Consider the following 15,496-nt stretch of genomic DNA (forward strand, 5'->3'; position numbering starts at 1 on the left):
ACAGCTCGACCCAGTGGCTTGCGGCACAGATTCATGAACACAGCATAGTTTGCTTTTCACAATAAAAGACCGAACTCCGTATTTGCCTGCTCACTTCTCATCTGCACAACACGGGTCAGGTGTTTACTGTATTCATGATTAATACTCTACTTTGTGTTTTGGTTCCCTTTGTTGTGGTTACGCCTAGTGATTTGCTGCTTTGTTGCTCAAAATAGAAGACATATTCCAAGTGAAAGGGCACAAATTTAAAACATTTTATTAGTGATCTGACGCCAAGTTTTTCAAACCATATATCAAACAATCCTAACATACTGACTCTGAGATGAGTAACAAAAATAACGGCACACTGACAGCTGGTGCCCGAACATCATAAAAAAGCTGGCTTAGGTGGGCGGGCCAAAAACATGAAGTAGCTCAAATCAACTTGAAAAGTGCCACCCTCGTCCGTGGAAATGACTGGCAGGTCAACTCAGAAGCACATCCTATTATTATTATTTTTTTTTCCTGCTATAGCAAACACTTTAAACACAAAGGGCAGGCCAAGTGCTTTAAAAACACCTCAACTATTAAAAAAAAAAAAAAAGAAAACTCAACCTGCACCAGCCGCCAAGCAGAGCATAACCAACGTACTGTATGTGTTTGCAAAAAATACAGTACCGCACTGTCGTACTGTTAATTAAAACAAAAAAGGTCATCTTCATGTCAATTTCAAACATGTCCACAGCACTTTGACTCTGCACAAAGGATGTTGAATGTTGACTGAAATCATCCAGAAAGTGATCTGTTGTAACACTTCCCATTGTAAGAGGTACCCACATAGCAATACGCCAGCTCCAAATACTAATATCCCCCCTCTGTAAATTTTGCATATTACGGCACATCTTGAGGCTTGTCTCAAGCAGAGTTGGAGGTTCACCTCCAGATTTTTGGGCAGGGTTCGGAGACGGTTTTCTTCCGGGCCTCACGTTCTACATTTTCACTTGCCGAGACCACCACTTGGGATTCCTTTAGGAGCTGCACACTAAACACTTGAGATGCGACGACCAACTAGCTTATGCTGCAAACACTTTCAACCTGGAGCTGTGTAACAGTTTCCCTTTGACACCTTTGCTACATTCATCCATCAGCCGCTCAAATGGACATACTGGGTGTCTTTTCCCCCAACACAATCTGAAAATCTGCTCTACTCTCGAAATCCAGTTTGAAATGAAACAACTAAAATATGGGACAACCATCTTAAATTAAACACGAACTGACGATACGACCTTGTGGTGTTTCGCCTCGGAAGTGTGGGACGGTGGACTAAAAACAAGGCCTTAGCGATAAATCAAAACATAAGCGGAGCACACAACAGAACTAGCATACTGAATTGAAGACATGCGATCAAAGATGTGTAGCATTCGAGGGATCGGTCTGAAAAGAACCCCGTGTGTTCGTCTTTGGTGTGACAATGTCTTTTCCCAAACGCGGCAGGCCTCCCACAAAGAGAACAACTTTGGCAGACTGACAAGATTGAAGGTCCACGTTTGGTGAAGGGGGACTCGAGGGGACGGTGAAGGGTGGCTGCAATCAGTTGTCCATGAGAAAGCATGCGGCCATTTTGGAGAGCATCGAGTCTTCTTTTCACATGGACTCAAATTCATCGATGCGCTGCTTGGTGTTGCCCTGCCGGATCTGACGCAGCGTTTTGTACTTGTCGCGGCCCGCCTTCACGTTTTCAGCGTGCAGGACGTCATTCGCAGTCTTCTTGGTTTCGTCCCTGGCTTCGGCCAACTCGGAACTTAAAGTCTGACGGCGCACGAGAGGAGCGGTACGCATCGGATGAAATTCTTCAACTCATTTGGGATGAAGAGAAACAAAAGGTGAGGAGAACGCACCTGGAGCTGTTTCTTGACCCGCTCGTTCTTCTGGGCTTCGGTGATGCGAGCCTCTTCGCTGCGCAGATCCAGCTGGCAGACGCCCTCGTTGGACAGCTCGGCGCTGGCCTCGGCGTGGTTCTCATCCTGCTCGTCGTGCTCGCTCTCTGCGTGGCCGCTCACGGGCGTTGGCACCGTGGTTATGGCCGTCTTCAGTTCTTCTTTGGTCTTCTCTAGGTCCTCCTGGGCCGACAGCGCCTGTGGAAGGAGAAGCGGAGCGCGTAAGGGCACAGAGCGAGCGGTCGGCGTCAACATGCGTGCGGACTAAAGTGAGGTGAGGCGAGCCGCACCTTGTGTTGCCATTCGGTGGCCTCGTCCTCTTTCTTCTTCTTGGCGTCTTCCAGCAGCGCGATCTTGGCTGTGAACTCGGCCAACTCTGCAGCCTGAGACCAAATAACAGACAACGCTTTCATGGTGTTGATCAGGTTCACTAAGTTTTTAGAGCAGAGTTATGCGTTTGATTTTTTTTCTGCAACACTTGGTTTTAATTTCATTTGGATTTGTTTCAGTATAAGTTTTAGTTTTTTTAACATATAGTTGCTTTCAAGCTTAGCTTGTAGCAGACGTGTGCACATCGCAGCATGACGTCTTTGATCCACTGGTGAAAAGGACACTTTGATTCACTCCTCTTTCATCGATAACTGCTTCAGACAACAAAGTGTATGCAGGAAAGTGGTGAAGATTGCACGATTGTCTCTGTCTAAAGTGTTGTCTTGTATTATTTTGTCATTTTATGTTAATGGCGGCGCGGGCACCCGCAGCGGCTCCTCTTGTTTTACGTTGAGAGGGAAGAAATTTCATCTGTGCTGTAGCACATTTGACAATAAAGTTATACTTGACTTGAATATTTGTAGAGTGAAAGATTTAAAAAAAAAAAAGTCACCAAGTATTGTTTGTATGGACAAGCAGCAATAGCAAAATTCGTCAAAAATGAATTTCGAAAGCTCAAGTGTGATAATTGACGGAATAGCAAAATTGTCCTTTTTTGCTATAATTACAGTTTTATTAATCGAAGACATAGTTTCAGTTTCTTTTCATTTATTTTTAAGTATTTTTTTTGATGAATGGAAAAGTTTCAATTTGAGTTTTTTAAAACATTTTTGTTTCCCAATCACCAAGACACACACCAGTTGCTCCTGGTTCTTCTGCTGGTCTGCAGCCTGTTTGGCCAGCTCGCCTTTGGCCTCCTCCGCTGCTTGTCGCTCCTTGTCCAACCTCTCAGCTTCCTCTCGCGCCTTTCTTCGCTCTTGCTCCAGCGCCATGGCCCGGCGTGTCTGCTCCTCAAGCTCTGACGACATACAAACATGACAGGATTTCGACTTTGCAAAGCGTCCCGATTTCATCACTCACCCAATCGTCCGTCTTTGATAGATCACTGCCATAAAGTTCTAACCAATTCTAAAAAGTGTCACTTTTCATATTTCATAATCTCTCTGGCCGTATGAACGAGTACATTGTGGCTTTGTAAGATTTTGTGTTTTTACTTACATTCCACACAGCGTCCCGGTTCTAGGAAATTTGGGATTGCAAAGCGAATGTGGTACCTTTTTGGGCTCTTGTGGTCTGCTCTTCAATCTGTCTCAACCTCTCCATGAGTTCATCTTTCTCGCGCTCGATCCTTTCCTTCTCCTTCTCTGCAGCCTCTCGCTTCTTCTTCTCGCTCTCCAGCTGGGCCCTGACACATTTCGGCGTGGAGTGGATGAATGCATGCGCACAAATCAAGCACCCGTGTTGCTTTTGTTGTCACTTCTCTGGAGCCTTGCTCCTCTACTGTACATCACATCACCGACGTCCGTGTGGGAAAGGCACGTCCCTCAAGTGGAGAACAGCTTGTGAACAAGGGCTACTCGACCCGAGAGCAAGTGCGCTGTACGTGACCCTTTTCAAGGGGAACAGTGAAGTACCTCTCCATCTGCTTGTGATGCTTCTCCTCCCGAGCCTGAGCCTTCATCTGCTGCACCTCGATGGTGTCTGGCTTCCTCCTCCTCATGTACAACTCATGGTTACCCATACACAGCGCCAAGATGCGCTTGTTGATGCGCAGTCGGGGTGCGTAAAACACAAAGTCCTGCGGATGACGGTGAAGAGCGGCACATTGACGAGACCCGCTTCCCGTGTTTTGCAGGCTGAAATTGTGCTCACCCGCTTTGACACTCACAGGTGCTTTCTTGTCAATGGGTTTGATGACAAACTTCTTGTCGTTAAAGGAGATGTTTCGAATCTCGCTCCAGGGGAAGCCAATCTTTGGTGTTAACCTGCAAGAGCAACACATTAAGGACGGCAGATTGCTGTCCACTGCCTGATTCATTAAGCCTCGCCTAAGTTTCAAAACATTTTTTTTCCACGATCGTAACGGTGACGCAATAAGGATTTGTCACGTACTTGTCTTCGTGCTCATAAATGTTAAGGCCGAGCGCATCTACGCCCAGCCAGAGCTGCGTGGCCTTCTTGTTTTTGATTTCAAAGTAGTTGACTCCATACATCTCCAGGTCCTGGGCTATTTTCAAGTACTCCATCATAGAGTCCTCTCTGGTGAGAAGAAAGCACCATCATACACTACACACCCAGGATGTGGTTCTTGTACATGACACGGCATGTCCAAAGCAGCCTTCACAGACCTGAGCATTCCTGTGTGTTCCTCATGCCAAGTCTGGATCCTGTCCTCCCACTGCTCCTTGGTCAGCTTGTGCTGCTCCAGCACTCTGCATGCATACACACAAAACAACAACAACAAAAAATTGTGGACCAACAAGCTGTGCCTTTTATTGGGAATTATTCAGCGAAGCCAATCTGTATCATCGCCTCAGGAACATGCGGGATATTTTGTCAGCTGCGTCTGAGCCAAAACAAACATATGCCATCAAAAAGACTCCGAACAACGCAAATATTTTCTTCGTCTTTTTATGATATTCTTTTTCTTAGAATAGTTTTGAGCGACATATTATTGACAGATTCTTTTATTTTCATGTCAGTTTTGATTTATTCAATATGATGTCTTGGCACTCTATTTCTATTCGAAAATACAATAATGTAGTTACAATTTTATTTACAGAATGACACATTAAAATGATTATCAGGTTGAGTGAAAAATTTTACCGTGGTAGTATTTCTGAATGGGTTGTATGGACCTTTAGCAAAGCGAAAATGATTGAAGGAGAAAAAATAAAAATCACAAATTTGAGAACGTTTATTGTGCATAAGACACTGTAAGTGTGAATATATTTTTAACCTCATCTTGGCTGACGTATTCGATAACGGATTAATTCTGCAGAGTTCGACATCTACGGTGGCCCTGTGGCAGTATGCCATTGTGTCAGGCCACCACCTACGGATGCTGGCCAGGCCAGACCAGTAAAGATTTTTCAGTCAGTAAGAAAATGGCCCCATGTCACTAGCTTTGGAACAAGGGCAGCAACACACAGTGAAGCTTCATCGCCCGATTATTATGTGCAGCATTGTGCGGACAACAGCGGTATACAGTACTAACAAGAACTACATTTGTCATTAAAATGCAGATTTTAGGACAATTCGTCCCAAAACAGGGTGACACATTACAGCACTGAGTCGTTACTGTCATAACACTTGTTGGAATACGGACGGTTTGTTGAAGTATTCCAAGGAAAATGAGACAGTAGGCTATTGCAAGACAAGTCTCTCTTCAAAATAATGAAATAGCAACAAGGAAAGAGAAATGCTTGATTCTTTGGAGCGAGGCCGCTATGTGGCATCTTACAACACACTGTGCTCTGGAGGCCGGCTCGTTGTAGCGTAATGTTGGCCGACCATTTTCGTCATTTCTTTTTATTTGTCGCCATGCCGGTCAATATGTCTTCACATGAAAATGATCGAAAGTTTAAGGACCGCTGCCTTTATGACAAAACAATATATAGACACTGTGCATTGTTATAATGTCAGTGCCAAGTAAATTTGAATAATTCTGCAAAATATTGTTTGAAGAATTGATATTCCGAGTGCAATTCCAATGTGAGCGGGCCATCGCAACTTGGCTTGTCACCGCTGCACCGGCTGTCTGTTTTCTCTCGAGGGACATGCTGTTCATAGTCAGTCACAAATGACTTCCAAATGGAATTGAATAAAAACTCCTTGGACTTTTCTGAAATGAAGACAAATCATCGTCCAACAAATAAAAATGTAATTTGATCAAAACGGTAAATGAAGTGCACTTACAGTCTGAATTTGTAAGATTGCTTTGACATGCCAACTCGAATCACCACTGCCTCGTGGACAGCCCTACTGACGCGCTTTTAGTGAGACTTAAGTAAAAGGTGGACCGTGGCAACAGATACCTGATTGCTGTGTTTCTGACCAGATTTAACAATAGCATAGTGCAGGGGTCGGCAACCCAAAAAGTTCAAAGAGCCATATTGGACCAAAAAAACCCCCAAAAAACAAATATGTTTAGAGCCGCAAAATATTAAATATTGAAGGCAACACATGCTGTATTTGCCTACTATCAAAATGACTAAGGTGGTTACAAATACACAATGAGCCTTCACGATTAAATGGTTTTTTTCCCCTGCAGTGCATCCTGTAGAGAAGGGGTGCCCACCCTTTTTTGACAGAAGATCTACTTTTCGATCAACCAACCTCCTGCGATTGACCCGTAATTGCACGTGTGCATACACACACATTTACAAACACATGCCATAATGAGCAACAGCCATAACCGCCGCTAAGATGATCGAGGCATAGGAGGCACTTTTGCAGCGTGTTAACTATCGTAGCTCACGTGTTGCGTTTAAAATGCTTCACTCAGCCATCCACATTCCCATTCTTTGCCAGTACCCTTGGTGAATTGTACATGAAATGCTGTTTTTTTTTTTCTCACGACAGCCACCTGCCTGGCATCCCGTCCTGCTCATAGAAACTGTGTCGCAGGCTACGGCGCAAATTCTCGTTGACAGAAATGTTGACATTTAATATTTATTCTCCACATTTTTTTAAAGCATTGGAAAACGTGAAGAATGTTGGATTGGATTTAACTTTATTGTCAAATGTACTGTATGTGAAACATACAGCACAGATGAAATTTCTTCCCTCTCAACACAAAACAAGTCATGTTTGTCCTCCTACAGAAACCGTATTAAAAAAATATATATATATTTCCCTCCCCCATCTTTTTCCATTTTCAAACATTTTTCAAAAAGCTCCAGGGAGCCGCTAGGGCGGCGCTAAAGAGCCGCATGCGGCTCTGGAGCCACGGGTTGCCGACCCGAGCTGCCCACACTGCCAGATGTGCTTGAAGCCGTTTTTTTTTTTTTTAACGCTGAAGAAACTGCCGTGACCTCAATACAAAACACCATTGTGATTGGTTGACAGCCAGTCGCAAGCCACAGTACTCTGAGGAACATTTTCGATTTCCGTAAAAGTGGAACACATGGTAAATGCCCGTCACAAAATACACACAAATCGGAACACTCGGCATCTGTGGCTATAATGAACCTCTGAGGCAGCAGTCGGTCGTGGGTGAGGTATCCAGGCTTGTGGACATCCTTGCTGTAGTCTCCATATTTGGCCTGGACAGCGTATGAGGCGAGTAACACTGCTGTTTCCGGGGGACAATAGTTCTCATCGTTCAGGATGGCTTCCTTCACCTGATACAACAGGAAAGACACCGAATATAATACAGCGTCACTGTAATAGTTATTGGACCAAGCGGAGCAAAGGCACAGTGACTCGAGGCTGAGACTTACCTGAAGGAAGAAGAGCCTTTGAGTGATCTCCTGGATGAGCTCCTCTGAAACGTCCTCAGGAAAGAACTTTGCTCGGAACTTAAACTGCAGGGGATTCTCTTTCTTTACATCTTGTTGAGTCACCTGAACGACATGTGCATGTGAATAAGGAGCAGCGTGGGTTGGAAACAAAACAAAACAAAAAATAGGATTCTGACAAACCGTACGAAAAAGAGCATTTCCGGGTTGTGCAGCAAGGAACTGACCTTTTTATTTAATTTGAGCCAAGTGATGTAGCCCTTACTGTCCACGTACTGGAGGCCAAAAAACCAGACCTCCCGTAGCCCCACCGTTTTCACCACCTTCACAACCGAAAGAATGACATCAAACCAACTCTTTCAATCATCTGTGGGGAAAACACCAATGATTCTTTTAACCTGATCAAAAAGCTGTTTTCCAGTCGTGTTTGGCTGAATGGCAAACTCCAGCTCTGCATCCATGGTGGTCACACGAACGTTTATCTAAAAAGACACATTCCACAGACATTTTAAACTGCCTCATCTCAACTCAATGTTCATCAAGAATTATGATCAGACTGGTTAAAAAGGCAGAGAGCTTCATATTTTATACAGGGAAATGATGTGTGAAATTATTTGTGGAGTGGACAGCACACCTACTTTATGTTACAAAATACTCCTAGATGTATTTATTTATTTACTGACAAGGTACGAGTCTACTTCCTTCAATTATCAACTCAGTTTAATAAAATAAGGAAACTGTCTCCCGCTTTCCATGTTATAGCCTCTCGCCCACCTTTCATAGCGGCTCACTGGTGAGTCAGGCAGAGGGATGTCATTGGCTAATGAGCTTGTCTGGCAGCGCAAAAAAAAGAAATTGTTGCACTCTGACAAAGGCGTCTTCCTCCCCTGCATACATACTTGGGCCCTGAACCACATGTTGCCTCTGACGGTTAATAACGCAACAGGTGTTTTCAGCAGCATTTGTGTGACATGCCCACGAGTAGCATGCCGCTGTGCCGCTGATTGGTGATCTTGGGATAGGGAGAGAGGATGGGGTGGGTTAAAAAAAAGTGTGTTGGGGGCGGGGGGGCTTATCTTATTTGTAATAACATATGCATTTGAATGTGACTTTTATTTGGTTCCCGTCAGAGAAACTTGTCTCGATGGACAGCCCCTCTGTGCTGCTACATACGAACGTACACATACACTACACAACATAAATTGGACAATTACGTACATACAATACATTAAATACTCTACACACAATGGACACAGCATTTTAAAAACATTTTATATATGCCTTTTCGCTTTTAAGGGACCAAAGGTAATTAGACAAATAGCTGCTCAGCTGTTCCACAATGTGTCATTGCCTCATTATATCACTGAGAAGATGATAAAAGGCCAGCCAGAGTCATTTCAAGTTTGGTTCATTCGTTTGGAATCGGATGAGGTCGTCTCGCACAATAAAGGCCAAAGAAATGTCACGATCAGTGAAGCAAGCCACCATTAGGCCGAAAAATCAAAACAAACCCATCAGAACGCAAAGTCATTAGGTGGGGCAAAAACTAGTACCTTCTTAATAAGAGAGAAGGCACTGATGATCTCAGCAACACCAAGAGACTTGAAAGATCATGGAAAAGAAGTGTGGTGGTTAAAGGCGTTCTGAGCAGGGAGTCAAGGCTTAAAGGATGACGTGACTTGTTTTCCAAAGTGTGTTTTGGGGGTCGTTTATTGCCGTCACAAACATCGTGTCTTCCGATGACAATGCAACATCCTGAAATGATGTTCAACTGTCAATTAAAGGCCAACTACACTGACAACTGTACTGTATTGTGCTCTACCAGGCTGAAGTTATATAAGGCGCTTCGGATTATAAAATGCACCTTCAATGAATTGCCTGTTTTAAAGCTGTTTTTATATATAGGGCTCATTGCATTATAAGGTGCATAGAATAGAAGCTACAATAGTGGCTGCGGTTACGCTATGCATCCACTCGATGGAATACAATACAATACAGCTTTATTTACATCGAGCCTTCACAACCGCTGCAGCTGTAACAAAGCTATGAGAACTGGTCACAAACACAGACAGGAAACATAAATGCAAATGGTATTACAGAATAATCCATGAAAGACAAGTTATGAGGATAATTGATTCGATAAAAAGGCACACAAGCCTCATGGGCTCACATCAACAAGGCGCTAAATATCCTTCGAAGTCTTGCTTGTCACCTTCTTCCTCGTTTAGTCAGTAGCTAATGTTTGGTCCCAGTGGCCCTTGTACATCCCATCCTGTAGACTTGGGGCCCCCTGTCTCCTTATCTTACGTCAACAGTCTCAAACTTGGGCCTTAAACTGGACAGTGATTTCAAACTTGACCGGCAAATTGCTGCCGTTGTTAAATCCAGCTTCTTTCACCTTAGACAGCTGGCCAAAGTAAAACCTCTCCTCTCTCATTAACACTTTGAGACAGTAATTCATGCCTTTTTCACATCCCGGCTCGATTACTGCAATTCCATTTACTTTGGAGTCAGCCAGTCCTCCATGAAGCGCCTTCAGCTGGTCCAGAATGCCGCTGCCCGCCTCTTGATGCCTCTCCAGCACCGCATATCCCTGTTTGAGTTTCTTTTCGTCCTTTTACTTTATTTATTTCTTCTTCCCATTTTGTTTTGTGTGGTTTTGTACCCCAAACCTACGGGGGGGAGAGGGGCAGCTTCATTTCTGCTCATCTCCTTTATTTGCTTTACTCTTTTTACGTATCCTGTGAACGGAGATCCCGATGGGCGTTTGTTTGTTTTTTCTTCTTTCTGCCTACATTCTTGCTGCTGGAGGCTGTAAATTTCCCCAGTGTGGGACAAATAAAGGATATCTTATCTTATCTTATCTTGACTGGTACTCGTAAGAGGGAGCACATAACTCCTCCTCTGGCATCCCTTCACTGGCTCCCCATACATTTTAGAGTTATTTTCAAGATCCTCTTATTTGTTTTCAAATCTCTAAATGACCTCGCGCCACCTTACCTCTCTGAGCTCATCCGCCCCTACACACCTGCCCGCCGCCTCGGGTCTGCGGACCAGACATTATTGGAAGTACCAAGAACTACACTGAGGCTCAGAGGGGATCGAGCCTTTTCTGTTGCTGGTCCCTCTCCCTGGAATGACCTCCCACTGAACATTCGGTAAGCCTCCTCGCTGCCCATCTTCAAATCCCTCCTCAAAACTCACTTGTATTCTTTGGCATTCGACTCAGCATGACTTAGATTTGTTCTTGGTTTTACTGTTCGGTGCTTTGTACCGTCTTTGTTACCGATTTCTTTTACTGTTTATTGTATATGTTAAATTGCTCCATGTACAGCACTTTGTATGCAGCGATGGCTGTTCAAAAGTGCTCTATAAATACAATTGAATTGAAAGTAGCTAACTATGCTTTTGGTATTATCAGTTTCATAATGGCAGCGCAGAGCTCACAAAGTAGTTGTCTGTTTGAGTGTGTGTTGGTGAATGCACGTCAATTAGTGTCGGGCAGAATCCTTTTCAGTTACAATTGGTTCCTGCTAATAATCACCATTAGATGGCATCGGAACACTAACAGGGAAACAACTCAATGGGGAACATAAAGACACCGTTAACACCATATATAAGGTGCATTGGATTATTGGGGTGCACTGTCGGCTTTTGGGAAAAATGAATACTTTTAGGTGCACCTTACAGTGCGGAAAATACGGTAATAAACATAAATGACTGTGCACACTTTGATGCCGACAGTGTGAGAGTTATATGTGTGAGAGAGCGAGAAAGAGAGAGAGAGAGAACTTTACCTCAATTTATAAACATTTGATGTTACATAGTACATGTACTTCAGCCAGCAATTGTTGTGTTGTTAACTGTTATGGGGGATTTCAGAGGTGTTTGAATGCAAATTACTTTTTATTTTGAAATTCTCACCAAAGATGGTGGCTCCTAGTCACCTCACTGTAGTAATAACAGTAATAAGTATTTAACTCTGTTGCTGCTTATACTCCAAGACTTTACATTTAGTCATGCTGGTTACCAGCTATCAATACATCTTCAATGCCACTTATTCCTCACTGCGATCGCAGGTGTGCCACTGCTTATTCCAGCTGACTTTGGTCAAGAAATAAGGTACATCCTGGGTTGGTCGTCAGCCAATCACAGGACACTGGTTACATCCAAACAAATCTAACAGACCCCAGCCTCATATGCGGAGGTAGTAACATGACAAGAAAGGTGTTGAATTTTACTTGCGCACATCCTTTCACATTCTTACCGGTTTCGGCATTGTTGCTTCCTCTCTTCTTTAAACAACAAGATGAGAAGGTACTGTTCGTTGTCAGAGGATGACAACACCTCTATTACAGGACCTGAGAAAGGGTTAAACAAACGGTTAAAGCTGAGTAATCAGAGAACTGAAAAAAAAATTCACAAAATGCTATTCACATTAGAATTCATGATAACATTGGAGTTGCACTCCCAGAGCAAAACATATGCTTCATTTTGATCTGGCTCAACTATCATTTTACCAGTATCCGTTTTAAAATGCTGCACTTTTTTTCTATACGGCTATTAAACGTGAGGTCATGAACAGGTATGATGACAAATCATGCCGCAATATGAGTCTCCAAAAGATGATTGCATCACAGACAACGCTGTGGCATTATGCCCGATGGTGGCATTTTTGTACAGCACGGGTGTGTCAAGTCAAGGCCTGGGGTCCAGATCTGGCCCGCCACGTCATTTTATGCGGCCCGTAAAAGCAAATCATTTGTGTGAACGTCCATGATTCTTGCTAAAATTGTACCAAGATGTCAAATTGCCATGTGTAAGAAATAACGGTGAGATAACGGTGAGAACCTTGAAAAATAATTGAACAAGCAACAAATAAATTGTTGACTGATTTCAAAACGAGTAATTTATCAGTTCCAAGTCATAATGTGATGTGGTGATTTAACATTTATTTGGTTTCACTGTCATGATGGCCCTTCAAGCGAAGATGCTAACAACCACCAAGTGGCCCGCAACAAAAATGAATTTGACACCCCTGTTGTACAGTATTGGGGTGTTGCTATGATTTTGTGTGGTGTACTGGATCAACCTTCTAGTCCAAAAAAAATTTCTGAGCATTCTCTCTCACACACACACACACACACACACACACACACACACACACACACACACACACACACTTTTAGCTCATGCAATTTGTACTCAACTACCAAAAAAAAAGGTCAAACTTGTATTATCACGCGTTCCTGCTTTCAAGGCGCAACCGTTGGTGTTAAAAAAACCGGGAAACGTCATAATAGAGTCCACGTAGTATTAAATGGCATTCATTTACTGTAGCTGTTAACTGAATATGAGCATGTTTCCGCGTGGCGACTCAACATGTGGCTTCTGCGTTAGAAGTGACCACTTGTTGCTCGTCAGCAATTAGTACATTTGGTTTTCTCCCAGAGTTCTGTTCCACAGTAACGTAGTCATGATTTAAACAAACTGTAGGAAATATCCCAAAAATCTAAACGCTTGGAGCAAACAATCCAACAGCTCAAAACTTACAAGGCTACGAAATCATTAAAGCAGCACGAGTGACACTGACAACCAAAGCATTTCTAGATGACATCTTAATGTAAGCTTGAAGTGAGTTTGTTCAATCAAAGATATTGTACATTAGTCACGGGGTGTCCGTGAAAAGGCAAAACATTTCCTAGCTAGTGGGTGTAGTCTAAATAACGGGACAAGTCAAATGGTAGCCAAGGCTGCCCCGCGCGTGCACGTGAAGTTTAGAGCGGAGAGAAAACATGTCAGTTACCCAAGCGTAGTTTTGTAACTAGACAACCATACACGAATACATTTTCTCCAATTCATACAGGTAACGCGCTGCTGAGGAAAAAAACGCCGCGCACCATGATTTCCGCTATGGCATCAAACTTGAGCGGCTCGTCGTTGAGAAGCAACTCACCGGGGGGAGTGGGAGAAGAGTCGTATGTCTGTGAAATGAGAGAAAAGCTTGGCGTCTTTTTGCGAAGAAAACTGCGATCGGTGAAAAGAATCCGGGATGCTTCTTTCCTCGTGTGTGGCTGTTGCGTTTACACACGCAAATTCCCGCAGACATAGAAAACTGTTGATGACTAAACAACCATAAGGCGATTTGAGAGTCTCCAGCCTACCGGAATACACATCAACAGCTTCCGGTAGGAGCTTTGAAAAATAAATAAATAAATGACACGTTGGAAGACGGGCCGTCAGATTAACAACTAACCAGTTAACATCCATTAGCCACCATATTCAGAAGAAAAGAGTAACTTTTGCATCAAATCCGGTCCTGCCTTTGAAACACGCCGTTGTAGTCAATTGTTCAATTATAGCTACAGACGGTACAAATAATGTTGCCTCGGGCGTTTTATACTCGTTTTAACTAGTATATCCTACTGTACATGGCACCCAAGATAAATCAATCACTGACTCTATTGCACAGACCTCTCGATACGAACGTTTAAAATCTCACACTGATCGAATCACTTTGACAGTGTTTTCACAATTTCTGTCACGCCAAACACTTGTTGATTCCATCTGCATTTGTCCCTTTAACCGCTGGATGTCACTATTTCCCTTCAGTAACTAGCTGACAAAAGCATATCATCAATCAGTCAATGTGTTCTACCTATCCGTCTATCTATCTATCGATCTGTCTGCTTGCTTGCCTGCCTGTCTGTCTCTCACTCCATCCGTCCATCCATCCGTCCCTCAGTTCATCCATCTGTTTGCTGCCTTCCTGTCCTCGCACAAACAAACACTCACATGCAAGCTGTTAGACATTGAATTTATGACAACTGGACTGTTCTGGTTGTCATAAAAGCCGTTTAACGTCTCATCCGTGAAGTCTTTATCAGTTCATGCTCCAGGCTTGTGCATGAACTAGTGAAAGCATGAATTGATGAAACCTGCTCGGATGAGAGGCCAACCATCTTTGAAAACAGCCAGACCAGTCCAGTTGAGCTCAATTCAATGACATGAGAAGAGAATACTCACACTCACATTCATATTTATAGTCGATTTAAAGGGTCCATTGAAACTAGCTTGAATGCATGCTTTTGGAATGTAAATCCAACCATCCATTTTCTAATTCGCTTATCCTTACGAGGGTCGTGGGCATGCTGGAGCCTATTCCAGCTGTTTTCAGGCAGTAGGTGGGAAACACCCTGAACCGGTTGCCAGCCAATCGCAGGACACACAGAGACGAACAACCATCCATGCTCACAATCACACCTCGGGACAATTTATAGCAGGGGTCTCAAACTCATTTTTTTGTCGCGGGCCACATTGTAGTTACGGTTTGACTTGGAGGGCCTTTATGAATTTTGGGACACCATATAAATGTTTAATAATAATGACTATTGAATAAAAAAATAATGTTTGAAAGTGCTCTATAAGTACAGTTGAGTTGAGTTGAGTTAATCACCTCTACATATTACATAGCACACAACAAATTGATGAATAACTAGTTTTAAAATCAGACGTCAAGAACAATGACTGTTATTGTGGATTACGTATGACAATTTGAAATTTTGGTTCAGACTTGGGCAAACGTCATGGAACTTCACATGCTTGATTTGCTTTTGTGGGCCACATTAAATGATGTGGCGGGCCAGATCTGGCCCCCGGGCCTTGACTTTGACACCTGCGATTTAGAGTGTTCCATTAACCTGCCATGCATGTTTTTTGTTTTTGGAATGTGGGAGGAAACCGGATTACCCGGAGAAAAGGCACACAGGCACGGGGAGAACATGCAAACTCCACACAGGAAGGCCGGAGCCAGAATTGATCTCTGCACCTCTGCACTGTGAGGTGGAC

At 43.5% G+C, this 15,496-nt stretch overlaps 1 protein-coding gene across 1 annotated transcript; it reads right to left on the reverse strand.

Annotated features, from left to right (window-relative positions):
* Positions 1-240: 240 nt before the first annotated feature.
* On the reverse strand, positions 241-13,802 carry LOC147211404 (radixin). Its single transcript, XM_086126935.1, has 15 exons — positions 13,605-13,802; positions 11,916-12,009; positions 8,047-8,130; positions 7,876-7,971; positions 7,631-7,753; positions 7,380-7,531; positions 4,535-4,618; positions 4,299-4,445; positions 4,075-4,171; positions 3,821-3,984; positions 3,461-3,591; positions 3,044-3,204; positions 2,207-2,299; positions 1,878-2,114; positions 241-1,788 (listed from the first exon to the last, which is right to left on the reverse strand). Exons 2-15 carry the CDS (start codon positions 11,925-11,927, stop codon positions 1,624-1,626), a joined length of 1,746 nt encoding a protein of 581 aa, XP_085983061.1. The 5' UTR covers positions 11,928-12,009; positions 13,605-13,802; the 3' UTR covers positions 241-1,623.
* Positions 13,803-15,496: the final 1,694 nt, after the last annotated feature.

Source organism: Hippocampus guttulatus, chromosome 1, assembly GCF_054856545.1.
Source record: "Hippocampus guttulatus isolate MCC_2025c chromosome 1, RoL_Hgut_1.0, whole genome shotgun sequence".
Classification (NCBI taxonomy): domain Eukaryota; kingdom Metazoa; phylum Chordata; class Actinopteri; order Syngnathiformes; family Syngnathidae; genus Hippocampus; species Hippocampus guttulatus.